The sequence below is a fragment of the Pecten maximus genome, chromosome 3 (assembly GCF_902652985.1).
Source record: "Pecten maximus chromosome 3, xPecMax1.1, whole genome shotgun sequence".
Classification (NCBI taxonomy): Eukaryota; Metazoa; Mollusca; class Bivalvia; order Pectinida; family Pectinidae; genus Pecten; species Pecten maximus.
Genome location: NC_047017.1, coordinates 14,030,266 through 14,045,920, shown reverse-complemented (window position 1 = coordinate 14,045,920; position 15,655 = coordinate 14,030,266). Strand labels below are relative to the sequence as shown.

At 33.3% G+C, this 15,655-nt stretch overlaps 2 protein-coding genes across 11 annotated transcripts in view; one reads left to right on the top strand and one right to left on the bottom strand.

The window, feature by feature from the left end:
- Positions 1-2,819, bottom strand: part of LOC117323284 (nephrocystin-1-like) — a 44,345-nt gene extending 41,526 nt beyond the window's left edge. For all 10 annotated transcript variants that reach the window (XM_033878413.1, XM_033878409.1, XM_033878415.1 and 7 more), the window contains exons 1-3: positions 2,691-2,819; positions 1,476-1,564; positions 1,081-1,141 (exon numbers count right to left, since the gene is read on the bottom strand). In XM_033878413.1, coding sequence (XP_033734304.1) covers positions 1,081-1,141; positions 1,476-1,564; positions 2,691-2,756 — 216 coding nt within the window. In that variant the 5' untranslated portion in view covers positions 2,757-2,819. The remainder of the gene's footprint in view (positions 1-1,080; positions 1,142-1,475; positions 1,565-2,690) is intronic.
- A 4,929-nt stretch (positions 2,820-7,748) lies between these two features.
- The window catches only part of LOC117323283 (HEAT repeat-containing protein 5B-like), a 76,545-nt gene continuing 68,638 nt past the window's right edge, over positions 7,749-15,655 (top strand). The window contains exon 1 of the mRNA XM_033878407.1: positions 7,749-7,841. The gene's annotated coding sequence lies outside the window, so the exon portion shown is untranslated. The remainder of the gene's footprint in view (positions 7,842-15,655) is intronic.

The window sequence follows — 15,655 nt, the reverse complement described above, 5'->3', positions numbered from 1 at the left end:
TACATTGTATATACGCATACTTTATACACTGTATCTACACACTTTATACATTGTATATATATACACACTATTTACACTGTAAATACCCACACTTTATACATTGTATTTACACACATTTCATACATTGTATATACACACACTTTATACATTGTATTTACACACACTTTATACACTGTATTTACACACATTTCATACATTGTATATACACACACTTTATACACTGTATTTACACACACTTTATACACTGTATTTACACACATTTCATACATTGTATATACACACACTTTATACATTGTATTTACACACATTTCATACATTGTATATACACACACTTTATACATTGTATTTACACACACTTTATACACTGTATTTACACACACTTTATACATTGTATATACAAAGTACACTGTCTAAACAAGATCCTGCCCAGTCCAAGCGTACTGTTGACTTCACAATTTGGAAATCATCATATAATAATGATGATATAAATTGTAGGAAACTATCTGGTCCAGGTTGGAAGGAATTGAGTGTTTATATTTAACATGACATCATAACATTTTAAGGACGGATGTGGTCAATACATTTATGTGGTAGCACACTACAGTAGGACAGCCTGGCCATGGGCGATTTTTTTGTTTGTTAAGCAAATAACTCCTGTATTATGATATGCATAAAAAATAAAAAAAATAAATGTACACTTTTATTGGTATGTTCATTATGAAGTAGTACATACAGGCTTCAGATTTGTTAAAACTAAAATAAATAAATTGGTTCCGAATTTTTTTCTAGATTTTCCAAAAGTGTGCAGTGTTTACACAGGAAATTTAGTTTTGCCTACAGGAAAAAAAACAGAGGCTCATAATCAAGGTAAGAAAGCGGGAAAACTCAATGTACAACATGTCAAAACAAGATTAATTCTGTCTTTGGGATAAAGATAATTAATTTCAAATATGTTTCAGAAAACAAATTGTGTAGAGAATTGTGTCATTTTGGGTCAAATATCATTTGAGAGAGCCATACAGTTCAGGTCTTTTAAATTCTATTACACCATATTAAGATGAATTATAAACTTTTAATTACCTCTTCAAGGGCTTCTGCCTCTGCTAAAAGAGTTTCTACAGGTTCAATCAAATCAAAACATCTGGAAATGAGAAAATTTTAGTTATACGTATTGCATGTTATTATCTATAAATAACGGTTATAAATTACTGTGCCATAGTTAAACAGCCAATGGTTATAATGTAATTAACAAGATCCCTGCACCCAGGCAGTATAGTTATATATATTCAGTATAACAACAAAATTAACATGATGCCATCACATTCCGAAGTCAATATATATGATAATTGGTGTCTTATTATTACAAGTCAATGTCAGTGTGGATGTATAGCCTTTACTAACGTGGATTATCAAACAAGTATTTAGCTGCTGAATCAATACAGAAAAAGCTTTAAAAAGCTTGTTATAATTCTTACCCTTTGAAAGCTTCTTTGAGTTTTACTTCATCATTTTTTGTCTTTGAATTGCTTGCAGTCTTATTACTGTCTTTAACCTGCTTGTCAACCTAAATAAAATGAATAACAAAATTCAATATTTAATTAACATGATCATCAGTACAATAACTATTGCAGCATTGTGTTTTATTAAATCTACATTTTATGTTTCTCAATTAATATTATACAACATCTAAAAATCAGAACTTCCAATCACTACCAATTACTTTTATATTAGCTAATTATATAATGTACAATAATTAATAACACTACAGACAAGTAATTTTTTATTTTTTTTTTAGGCAATCTGACCCTTTATCATGCAAGACATCAGTAAATTATAAACGATCACATACAAACATAGAATATGAAACAGTTACAAAAGTTTAGGAGATAAACAACAAACAATAATGATATGTTTGTATTAATGATCCCTTCAGTCGACAATTCATTTGCAGAAGGCCTATTGTAATTGATAAGATAACATCTTAGGTGTACAGATTGATGCATAAATAAAGGGCTTGATAAAAGGTTATTTATGTATAGGTATCTGATAATCACCAACTGATAGCTATATAGATCTACAACTTTCGTTTTGATATCTCCCTATTCTATGTTATCAACAATAAACCGACAACAGAACATCGAGTGGAGAATTGACTGAAGAGAGATGCACTGTACAAGCTAATCTGATATCTCTCTAGACATGCTGGAGAAAAAATGTAATGCACAACGTTAACAGATATATTAATCTGCCTAATGCCTATGTGCATCATAGTTTTAGTAAAGTGTTGACAAATCGCATAATGACATGATCGATCACATTCGACAAATGATTTCATTGATATAGAATCATGTCTCAATGTGGCAGAAAAATACAAGAGAAATAACTCTTGCATATCAGCATGTTTCAACTTGCAAATTGACGCCGATTTCCTTGCAATTTTATAACGTGTCTTTATATACCTTCGATATGCAAGCATGTCATCGATATATCGTGCAGACATTCATCATGATTTATTTATCTTATTGAATCAGTGAAAGGTGGTGATATAATTGAACGCAACAACATGTTTGAAATATGAATTTAAACATTCCCGGTTTTGCCGACAGAGTAACTGGTTATGTCAAAATTGCCGTTTCATCGACATCTGATCTTTATTTCATTTAAAACAATCACATGTAAATAAGAATTACCTGTTTCTTAAGCTTGTCTGCTTCTTTCTGCACCTTTACCAGGGGTGTTGGCTCTTTGGGGGCCATTTCGTTAATCTGTTAGTTAGTATCCTCTCGATTATCCGCCATTTGCAAACAATGTTTATTGCGTCGTGATGACCCACAAACTAATTTCTTACCTCATTTTTACATATCAAAATTTTAAAAACATAATAATAACTTGATCATGAAAATAAAACAATATTCTATAATATTTGAATAATACCGTCGAAGTTAATGAATAAATACAGTACCACACTTTTAAATAAATATGTGGTGTATCATTTAGTACTTATTACCTCCCTTTGACCACTGAGTGTCGTTTACGAACTAAGAATATCCAGTGATTTTTCCTTCTCTGGTGCAAATAAACAGAAGTAACTTGGCTAAATTATGTATTATGGTTAACTATGGGTCTTACTATTGACATGTAACTTGTTAAGCTGTCTGTTAATTTCGACAAAACTTATACAGTAAAATTAAAGTTTTAAGGAGAATATGGCAAGCCGTTTTAACATTTAACCCATCCGTTCCTCGTAAGGTAAAATATGCTTTAATTTCATTTCACTTAAGTGAAATACTTTTAACCTTAGGGTTAATATACTCCTTTTTGCATCATATTTTATTAAACTTTTAAAAGTGAAAAAGAATTTCACTTAATGTGAAATAGATTCTATTCATCTGAAGTAAGCTCGTTTTTCACTTAAACCAGCAATCAAAGTATAAAAGGAAATACAAAAACTGGCCTATAGACAAAATGGCCAGTGTTTAGGTGTCAGTTTGAGCAGAGAAGATTTTTGCATGTTTTTGCTGAATATCAATGATTTAATGTTCAAATGGATCCCAAACATTTTTACATGTATTTATGATTATAATATGAGTTAATATACGACTGAATAATGAAATTTGCAAAAAAAAAAAAAAAAAAAATAGATAAATGATCAATAAAAAATAATACGAAAGCTTCAATTGAAACACTGAGGGTGGAATATCTTCATTAAGATTTGAAAATGCCCAATATAAGGTGGTCACCATCTCTCCAAGCTCCCCTTCTGGACAACTGAGTCCAAGATCATTTGTATCTTGCTTTTCTGATCCTTGAAATTCTCATGTGTGGCCTATCCCCACTCCCCAGCCACATACGTCTGTCTGAAGTAACACATGGGATACAGAAACAATCTCTACATTCATGTGGATGAGGTGTTTCTCCCTCTATTTATATTAAAAGCGATTTATTGCAGGAAGCCAAAAAGATGCACCGTAGAAAATAGTGTTAACTTATATTATTGGAAAAATAAAGAATTATTAAAGATTCTGTAGCTGTTCAAATATATACACGAACAGAGGACATTATCACTCTGGCTTCTCTTTGATTTAAAATAGCCCATTCTGTATTTTTCCAACTATTTACACGTATTCATCCGGACACATGGGAAAAGAGAAAAGGAAGAAATGAAAGACGAAAAAAAAAATGTATATCTCATGTAATGGCATAAAATTCCTCTCTAATCTTTTTCTTCTAGTCTTTTCTTCTCTCCTCTTTTCCGAATTTCCCCATTTTTCATCTATACAAATGTTACATTGCTCACTTATGTATTCTCCCACTTGGTGCCGTTTACTTAATGTGTCATAAAAGGAGACGGATTAATACAAGTCTTATACTTGTTTCCGAATCCCATCCAATTTATGATTGTATGAGTGTGTAGTGTATATGTATGAATTGAATGAATAAAATAAAGTTTATATTAAAGAGGAAAAAGTAATGAAAACAGAAAGAATGTATATGTGTGACATGGCCTACATAGGTTTCAGTACTATTAGGAATTTATTAGGAATTTATTAGGAAACATTATGGACGCAGGCTGAAAGCCTCTATATCCATATCCAGTAAATTACAAAGAAATAATAATTAAATAATAGCAGTCCAGTGCAATGTACATGTAGCATTTGGAGATTATTGTTCTTTATATATAAACCGGTTATTTTCCCAATAATTGTCCAACAGGATTTCAAACTGATAAACAGTTTCTGCATTTATGACAGGTTGGAGAAGACTGTTCCAGAGATCAACAATTCGATAGCTAAAGAAGTGTTTCCTTGCATCCCGTCGACATCGTTTTTTGAAAATTTTCTGGGAGTGACCTCTAGTTCTGTTGTTATTGTCCATTTGGAAAAAGTTTTTCGTTACTCGACTATCATATATATTGTTCATTATTTTAAAAACATTGATGACATCTCCTCTAGTTCTCCGATGTGAAAGTGTTGGAAGATTTAATCTTTCCAAACGTTCCGAATACGATAGCGTTTTAAGTCCTGGGATGAGTTTAGTTGCCCTCCTCTGCACATTTTCAATCAGATCAATATCGTTAATTTTGAAAGGGTTCCAGAGGCTCGCAGCATATTCAAGATGGGGCCTTACTAGTGCTTTAAATAGTAATGTAAACATTGATTCATCTAAATACACAAATGATCTCCGTATCAATCCAACTATGCTATTTGCTTTGTTGACACTTAATTGTATGTGTTTTTTTAAAGTTCAAATCTTCGTCGATCATGACACCAATATCCTTCTCACACGTAATGTTTTCTAGTTGAAATTTTTCTTCACCCGGTCCTGACATGTAGTATTGTCTTTTCTCAGAAGATTTAATTGAGAGAACTTTACACGTCCTTAAATGACCCTGGCTGTTAATAGGACGTTAAACAAAAACAAACAAACAAACATATAATGCTACACTGACATTGAACCAAGGACCTTCATTTTCCACACAATTATTCTCCAAACAGAGATAAAATCAACAATATATATATATATAGTTTCTGTTTTTCAAAAGTACAGATTTATATAAAGTATACAAGCTAAATTTATAAAGAAGGGGCTTTTGTCCTAGGGCTAATGTCCGGGGGGCTAATGTCCGGGGGGGGGGGGGGGCTTTTGTCCTAGGGGCTAATGTCCGGGGGGCTAATGTCCGGGGGGGGGGGGGGGGGGGGGGGGGGGGGGGGGCTTTTGTCCTACACTCATTTTCCTTGATATTTCATACATGGATGTTCTTATTTTTTCGAACTGATTATTACAAATACACCATTTTATATATTTGAAAATGGGCACTTTCAAACACAATACGTTCTAATATACCATAGAATAGATTCATTGTGAATGCACCTTAGTGAAAAATCTGCCTGCTTGTTGCTGTTGCTTCTATGTCACCCGGCATGCACGTTAATTGGCTACCTCTATCTAGATGTCACCATCTTACCGCCCCCCCCCCCCCCCCCCCCCTCCCCTTTTCTGGCAATGGACGGTGTTACCTACAACTTATACATGTATCTTCAATACCAGTACAGGTAGGACTGTAGATATAAAGTTCTCTGTCTGCAGTTCAAAGGAACCTTGCAACTTACCTGTGATGAAATTTACAACTTACCTAGCTGTGATCGGGTGACATGTTGGCAAACGGTGATGAGTACACAAGCAAATTAACACATGTTCCTAATAATCTGACATTTGCATAATTGTCTGTAGCCAATTTCAGGAGGTATCAAATGCTATTTTTATCAGCGGTATTATCAAACAGTCTCATACACAGTCAAAATTTTCAGTAGTGCTAAAGTGTCGGGACACCTTAACCACTCTGCCACGGTGGCCTCTTCACAGGAGATACAGATTCTGTACCAACATGTATATCTATAAAATGGAAAAAAAACAATCAAAAGCACCATTTCAAATACGATATTGAAAATGATAATGGATTCAGGAAGATGGATAAAAGTCTAAATGAATTACTTAACAAACCAATCGATATATAGATAGTAATAAAGTAAATGGTGTTACATGTATTTTGGAATTACTGATTTACATGTATTTTGGAATTACTGATATACATGTATTTTGGAATTACTGATTTACATGTATTTTGGAATTACTGATTTACATCTATTTTGGAATTACTGATTTACATCTATTTTGGAATTACTGATTTACATTATTTTGGAATTACTGATATACATGTATTCACGTCGACTGTAACTGCAGCGTTTGGTGTGAAACATGTTGATTCACGTAATTAAAAACAAAATAGAAATCTTTTTCAAGTGATTGGAACAGAATGCTTAACACATATTGGTATATATTTTTCTAAAAGTGTTCATAATATTGTCGCTGACGACAATGTGTTCATGGCTGAAGCAAAAACATGTCAACAGAATGCACATAGTTTTCAAAAATACTGCAAAAATTGGAAACTAATTGTCAATACACAAACACACACACACACACACACACATACACACACACAAATGGGATCAAAGTTGCTATATTTATAAAAAGGAAAATAAAAAGTAGAAGTACATATTTTTGTTTTTAATAACAATAATGAACCACTGATGACCGTAGACTTTTACTCTTAACATGGTTATGGTATATTGTTTATTGGTATTGAGCTTAAACTGTTTGACTCACTTGTATCATATATTTTACTGTATGGCTGTGAGGTATAGGGTTTTCAGAATGTGGCAAGTGTTAAAAACATTCAACTGAAATTTTGCAAAAGAATTCTTAACCTGAGAAGTAATATTCCAAAAAAAAACCTAATTACTGTATTTTATTCGATATATATGACGTGTTGTCAACCAATCTCGGAATCATACTCATCCGTAGTTGAAGCTAAAGATGTTAAGTAAAAAGAAGGTTTGCCCTGCCCTTAACTTCATTTGACTGATATTCAATAGAAGAACTTTTTTTTATTCAATTACCAGTGCTTTGAGTACGGGTATTTACATAAAAATCTGATATAATATATTGTTACTATACAGTATTTATTATTGCTTCCTCACAATCGGTACATATTCTATTTATTTAGGGTTGTTTGGCTGATCGTTTGCATTTGCACGCTTTTATATAAACGGACAAAGTATGTACCTCATTTCTCAAATAGAAAGAAGAAAATAACTCGGTTTGCTCTGATCGAACGCACCCACTGGGATGCTTAATCAAGTATGACGTCATCCTCCCACTTTGTTGGGGGCATTGAGCATGCGTGAAATAATTGGAAGGAAGTGGATATTTAGCATCAACGTGAAACACAAACATGAAGAGTGGGATGCTTTAAAATACTCGAGAGAGACTTTTCAACTGTAAGTATGAAAACATTATAGTGTGTTTGGAATAAATTGTCAAGATAAATTATATTTCAATCGTAAAATATATCACGGGGTCGAAATACACAAGTTGTCCACTGTCATCGTTCACGATGTCACTGGCCGTATATTGCCTTTACAGCTACGGTAGGCCTAATTACCTGATTGTGGGACAAAATGTCAAGTCACTGTGAAAATGCTGGACACATCACATAAACGGTAGTTCACAAACCAGTTTAAATAAGAAATTGAATGGGTTTTTTTTACACTTTTAAGTGGGAGGGTAAGAAATAACACTATAATCGACCTACTTTCGGACCGGCGTTTCAGCCTTTAGTTAGCCTATATAGCTGTGACAGGTCAGATGTACACAACCCTTTATTAGGTCAGACTGTTTCAGGTCAAAGGTGTCGACGTAGTTTTGTCTGTGATTCCGTAGAAATTCTAATAGGTTGTTATTAACAAAACAGACACAATGCTAATTTTGTTTGTCCAAGATTCATTTTAAAAGTTTGTCTTGCTTGATCACATGAATTAAAAAATGTCACAGGAAAAAAAAAACCTTTTTAAGTGAAGTCCCACATTTTTTTTCCAGAATATGTTAAATCAATGCATTTCTATGGACATGCTAATTACCACTGAAATTTCACCCAAAGAAGTGTAAAGTTCTCTCAATTAAATCTTCTCAGAAAAGACAATACTACATGTCAGGACCTCAACTAGAAAATATTACGTGTGAGAAGGATATTGGTGTCATGATCAACGAAGATCTGAACTTTAAAAAACACATACAATTAAGTGTCAACAAAGCAAATAGCATAGTTGGATTGATACGGAGATCATTTGTGTATTTAGATGAATCAATGTTTACATTACTATTTAAAGCACTAGTAAGGCCCCATCTTGAATATGCTGCGAGCGTCTGGAACCCTTTCAGAATTAACGATATTGATCTGATTGAAAATGTGCAGAGGAGGGCAACTAAACTCATCCCAGGACTTAAGACGTATTCGGAACGTTTGGAAAAATTAAATCTTCCAACACTTTCACATCGGAGAACTAGAGGAGATGTCATCAATGTTTTTAAAATAATGAACAATATATATGATAGTCGAGTAACGAAAAACTTTTTCCAAATGGACAATAACTACAGAACTAGAGGTCACTCCCAGAAAATTTTCAAAAAACGATGTCGACGGGATGCAAGGAAACACTTCTTTAGCTATCGAATTGTTGATCTCTGGAACAGTCTCCCCCAACATGTCATAAATGCAGAAACTGTTTATTAGTTTGAAATCCTGTTGGACAATTATTGGAAAAATACCGGTTTATATATAAAGAACAATAATCTCCAAATGCTACATGTACATTGCACCGGACTGATATTATTTAATTATTATTTCTTTGTAATTTACTGGATATGGATATAGAGGCTTTCAGCCTGCGTCCATAATGTTTCCTAATAATTACCGTCCACAATTGATAACAAACCTTGTAAAGCCTGTAACAGAAATTAATCAGCTGTTGTGTGTCGTATGCATGGACCCCAGATAATGTGTCCAGGGCAAGATTCCTGTCTGAAAGTGAAAATTAACTTTATTACAGACATTAATTCACATAGAAATGATTAAGAAAAATGAAAAAGACAATTAAGTGTTGGTATATACAGGTACTGTAAGTACTAGCAATGCACAAAACAACAGAAAAAATCTCTAGATTCTTCATGAGATTTTAAGGTGCACATGGTCGGCGCGTTTTGGATTACTTGCAAAGTTCAGTGTCTCTAATTATTTTTACATTGTTTGATTTTTTTTTCTTCACATTATATCTGAAATCTTTACTGACCTTGATTTAAAAATAAAAACAAATGTGTAAAAATACTATTTATGCATCATTAGATTCTTTCCATAACCAGATATATTATTATATGCATCTGATGAAGGATTGAGACATTTGGTTTGCAGGAAACAATTTCTGATTTACTCTAGCTGGTAAAATAAATAGATTCTGTGTGGGAAATGTTTTGATGCCAAAATCCCTGATAGTATCAGGGATTTACCGGACGCAAATTCCTGCGTATATTACTCCCAAAAAAGGTCATAGGACTCTCATATAAAATACCTCTGCGTCCCATGGGACGCACTTATTTATATTGGTGTCTTCCCAGATACAATGTCTTTGTTGGATTCATGCTATATTTGCATTTAACATTGATAAATTGAAGCGGTCTTGAAAAATAAAATATACATCAACTGTTTGGAAATACCTGTTTCTATTTATAGCAACAAATGCATTTCCGTTTCAATTGCCTAGTTGTGATTATATCTTGGTAAATTGCTGGCAAAACATTTTGATCAAGTGCTAGACAAATGACAAAGGCACCTGAAAGAAATTAATGCCAAAATCCATCCAAGAAAAATTGCATGATGCTGATGATAGTTCCGACTACCTATTCCCCCAGGGGAAATAACTCTGAAAAGAGTTAGACTTTTTCAAGTTTTTTTGTTTTTTTTTCGTTGATAATAAATGAATTGTACAAATTTTACTACAGTTAGTAGGTATAGTATATCTGGGGGAAGCAAGACAATATGATTGAAAATTATAAATAATATTTCAGATCTAGATATCATTAAACAAATTAAATAACCTGCACTGTACAGATTAATTTTAATGAATATTTAAAATTCTGAAATGGATTCCACCATGTATTATATTTCATGATCATTGGTTTAAAAAAGTGAACTGTATGGTTTTTACTATCGAAACAATTCTCAAGGTTGTTGAAAGGAAATTTCAAAACACTTGGAGAAAAAGAATAAAAAAGAATAACATTTATTCCAATTAGAATCTGCAGTAACATAATTTAGTCACCAAATGAATCATATTTTGTATAGTACAATAGAACATGTGATTATCAATGATCACATAATGCATACTTAATAAAAAAACATCCTACCTACCTGCATGTAATAATATACATAAATATATTATTGAAACTTAAATTAAATATTAATTCATTTTCATATAAAACAGGAACCAGTCTTACATAATGGATAATGGTTCAACAATTGGTATTTAAAATATTAATTTCATCCAGCATTTGATAATGATTCAAGATGGCAATAATATGCCAGACTGACTTATATATAGCAGAGTTATTAGCAAAAACAGCAATGTTAATATGTGGACTCAGGGACCCTCAATTTTTTTGGCTGGCAGTCCCAAGGACTCCCAGTTTTAAAATGTGAGGTAAATCCCTGTAGTATAGATATATAGTATTCATTACTTGAAAATAGGATTTACATGTATGCATCACAAATTCTAGTTTTGTGCAATGTTTTCATGTTAATCTGCAGTCTGACATTATTGATATAAGTATGTGAAGTGCTTGTCTTTGTTCATATTGTTTGATTTGGCCCGAGTATGTTAAACTGGGTTCTGGTTTTTGTTGTTATAACTATAATTATAAGTTATTACAACTTAATGAAGATTTCTTCCATCTTCCCGTGTTGTACTATTGTCATATCTGTTTGATGCATATATATATACCCAACTATATAATTTATCCTCTGGGATGAACACCCTGCCTCTGGAATTGATTTATATGAACTGACTGGATCATTTAATGTATGTCAGAAGGGAGTTTGGTCAATTAATAGCTATATAGAAATACAGAGAACTAGAATAAATGCACTAAACAATTCTTGAATACTGGCCTAAAATGTTTGCTTTTATGATGACCTGACCTGAAGTTGGGGTTGAAGTTAGCTTGTAATTGTTCCATGATTTTCCATCTGTCATGCATTTAATTTTTATTTAAACAAATTGCAACTTCTAAAAAATCAAAAGGCCTGTCATCATGATGTTAACTGCAGATTAAGGAAGTAGAACAGAAATGACCTGATACAGTCAAACCTGTATTAAGCGACCACCCAAGGGACCGACAGATATTGGCTGCTTAAGACAGGTGGCTGCTTAAACCAGGTTGGCCAGCTGAAAGGGCCTGTTGCCCAATTCTTTTTTCAACAGTTTATTGAATGTATCATATTATAATGCTCTTTCTGATATTGATAACAATATACCATGTACAGTGTATTTTGAAATGAAAACTAACAAAGATCAAAGTTTTGATGAATTTGATTAAAATACCTGGTCATGTGATCATCGCAGATGGCTACTTCCGGACAAAATGGCCGCTTAATACAGGACGATACAACGACTCGGGGCAGATTTTTGTGGCCGTTGGCCACGTTAGACAGGTGACAGCTTATTTAAGGTTCATTATATAGTGTTTTCCATTGGGCGGACCACAGACTGACCGCTTATTCAAGGTGGCTGTTAGAGCAGGTTTGACTGTATATGCAAAGTGAAAGCTGTCTATTCAAGACCTGCAGTCTGCTCCAAATGACACGATTCAATGAGTTCAACACATATTGTTTGAACACAACTGCATATAAAGTTATTTCATATTTGTAAATATGAGTACAATTTATGCATGGGTAGCTTTGGGTTTGGTTCAATAGTTATAGACGGCTTTCCTTTGTGTGTGAGATGCATGTTTGTGGTGGGTGTTGTGGGAGGCTGCAGTGTATTTGTTTGTCTCCTATACTGATAACACAGAACAGGTCTTGACTTTACAGTGCTTTATTATATGATACATAATCATCAAAATGTAGAAACTGGGCAATGACAATACTTCGATCAGTAACTGTACACTTAAGTGATCATATCAATGCTATAAACCAATGGATACTGTCTTAGATCTTCGACAGGGTCTGATTCTTGTGCGATGTATATATGTATGCCATTGTGTCATAGATCTTTGACAATGTCCATTGTTGTGTGATAGATCTTTGACAGGGTCCAGATTCTTGTGCTATATAAACATGTATATGCCATTGTATCATAGATCTTTGACAGGGTTCTAATTCTTGTGCTATTGCCACTTGTAATGTTACAGCTAGTAATAGACAATAATACCAATGTCAGATGTACGTAATACAGTAATACTTATTCTTAAAGTAGGTTATTTTGAACAAAAGTAAATAAATGTTGATGAACCTGGTCGAATTATTCGAAATTATGCTTCAGAAAATAAGCCTGAGTTCCGTGGTGATATCAGAGAAAATCTCAGGAAAGAGTAAAATCATCATCACAAACACATCCATTGTATATCTGATACATTATAAATAATGACGGACTGGACAATGGCACATGTATAGATAAGTAAAATAATAGTATTTTATTTAATTCAATGTTAATTGATCGTTAAACTTTCTTCATTTCAGGATAATTATAATCGTTACTGTATATTAATCACAAAAGTCGTTTGGGCGGTCACATGAATGCTTGTTTACAGCTTGATTGCTCTTTCCATGCAAGCATATGAGTGAACGAGATGTATATACTGTCAGTCACGTACACTAAGTACAATAATAAAACAACATGGTACACACGTCGTGTTTGACCAGAAAAACAGCACTTTATCACATCTTGTATACATCTTGTCATATGTCATCTTTAAAATTTCCTATAATATAGCTACAGTACAGTAAATTAAATGTGTAAGAGTTACCAGAAATCATAAATGCATAGGTTAAGGATGCGCATTGAAACTACTTGAAAGATCGCCAGCTCATATACATGTTACACTTGTTGTTGTTAGTTTTCCTGTACATGTACATGTAAATCTGAATGAAATTAATAATTAGCAACATCTTTCTCATTGTGTTGTATTCATAGAACAATGGGTGGACCAATAAGCTTTGGTGTACTGTACAGTACTATGGATATTTTTTTACGTCCCACAGCAGAGTTCGGCACCAGAGATCGGTTATCTGGTTACGGTTTGGTTAGCCGAGTCAGTTATCTGGTTACAGTTTGGTTAGCTGAGTCAGTTATCTGGTTACAGTTTGGTTAGCCGAGTCAGTTATCTGGTTACAGTTTGGTTAGCCGAGTCAGTTATCTGGTTACAGTTTGGTTAGCCGAGTCAGTTATCCAGTTGGCAATTTTGCTAGCTGTTCCAGCACTAGTTTAAAAGTAACCCAAAGGTCAAGGTCATATCATTAGTGGTCAGAGATCTAATCAGTGCTATGTCTATATTCACAGAATGACAATCATTTCATAACCATTGTTACAATTTGCATGGTCAGCAAGTTTAATAATTTGCAAAAAAATCGAAGCAAGGGGAAAGAAGCAAAAGGGACAAGACTAACATGTTTTGTCTTCATTTAATTAATGAATTGTCTAACTATGAGTTTAAAAAGTTGCTGCAACTGAGAAAAGCATTCATGTACAATTAAAATGCTGTTTGCAGTGTGTTTTAATATCGTTTGTAAATATTTTATCACATGCCTGGGCCTAATTTTGTTTTAAGTTCAGCATCTGAAGTGCTATTTGTATTACGATACTGTTCTGTTTTTACATTTTTTTTTAAAACTACAGAACACATGTCATGCCAAATTAGATTTATATGGATGATTTCACCAGAGAATTTGTACTGCAAATCAATAATTGCCTGGAGTGTGTTTTCTAACACAAACCATGAAATCATGTTATTGAATGACGTATTACAGTGATTTAGTTGGTTGTGAACTAGTTTTGCTGCAACTGTCATTTAGATAAATACAGGAGGGTTGTAATTATATTTGGTGAGATTGCTAATGGAAAACATGAGGTAACATAGATAATTTCATCTGCTTTAATTTTGATATACATAAATAGTTATTGCAATTATTTAGATTTAATTACAATTATGTTTGCAAGCTTATTTAATTAAAAACAGTCAGAATTTAATAAAATTAATTTGTCATTTAAAACTAACACAATTTAATGATTATGATATAGCCCTGGTTTTATGACATTACTTGATAAGCTTTAAAATGGAACCATATATGTACAGCTACTTAATACAGATTCACTGCTAAGCTGGACAGTTACAGTGTAAACTTATGATAATTAAAGCCGTCTCTAATGGTGTTAGCTAATGAGCGGTGATCGAAGCACAGGATGGCTGTACTTGGGAACAGTGGAATCTCCTGTGGAGGTGTACACTTCAGGTATTTCAAAGCGTTCCTCATGTCTACTCGTCCTGCCAACAGCTTCCTATGATGAATCAACGCTGCTGTTCCTCCCCACTTGATCAAGTTTCCCTGGAGTGGTTCAGTTACTCCCCATCATTTTCATACTGACAGCCGTCATGGAAAGTCGTATAGGCTTATAGTTTAATCTGTCGTGGATGGTAGTGCTATGTGAAAAAACCTCATGGGATTTAATTTGTGAAGTAATTATATGATAATATTTACACTCCAATGTTGGACCAAACTGTTGGAGTACTATTTTAAGGGATGTATAGATTAAAAGCATACTTCAGGAATATACTGAGCACTGATGTAACCATGATAGGTGAGTATTTAGTATTTTAGGGATCTGTCATAACACAATGAACCAGGCATTGGTGGTATTCTGATGTAGACTATCCCACAAAGTGTGGCACTTTGAATAATATATCAGTTTGGTTTGGTTTATCTTGTTAAACGTCCTGTTAACAGCCAGGGTCATATAAGGACGTGGCAACTGCCTTTTGTGATCTGGGACAAAGACAAAATGCTGGGGTTCACTTGCCTACAAGATAGATTTTTTTTAAAATGTGTTGTGATAGGTTGTCAAAATATTACAAGAACAGAAATCTAGCAGTAATTAATGAAATTTACTAAGGATTTTTTTTCAAATTTAGAAATTGGCAAGTAGATATTTTGAATCATGCAGTTATTCTTTGGTTTCACAGCTAGACTCAAAAGAGTTAATTTTTT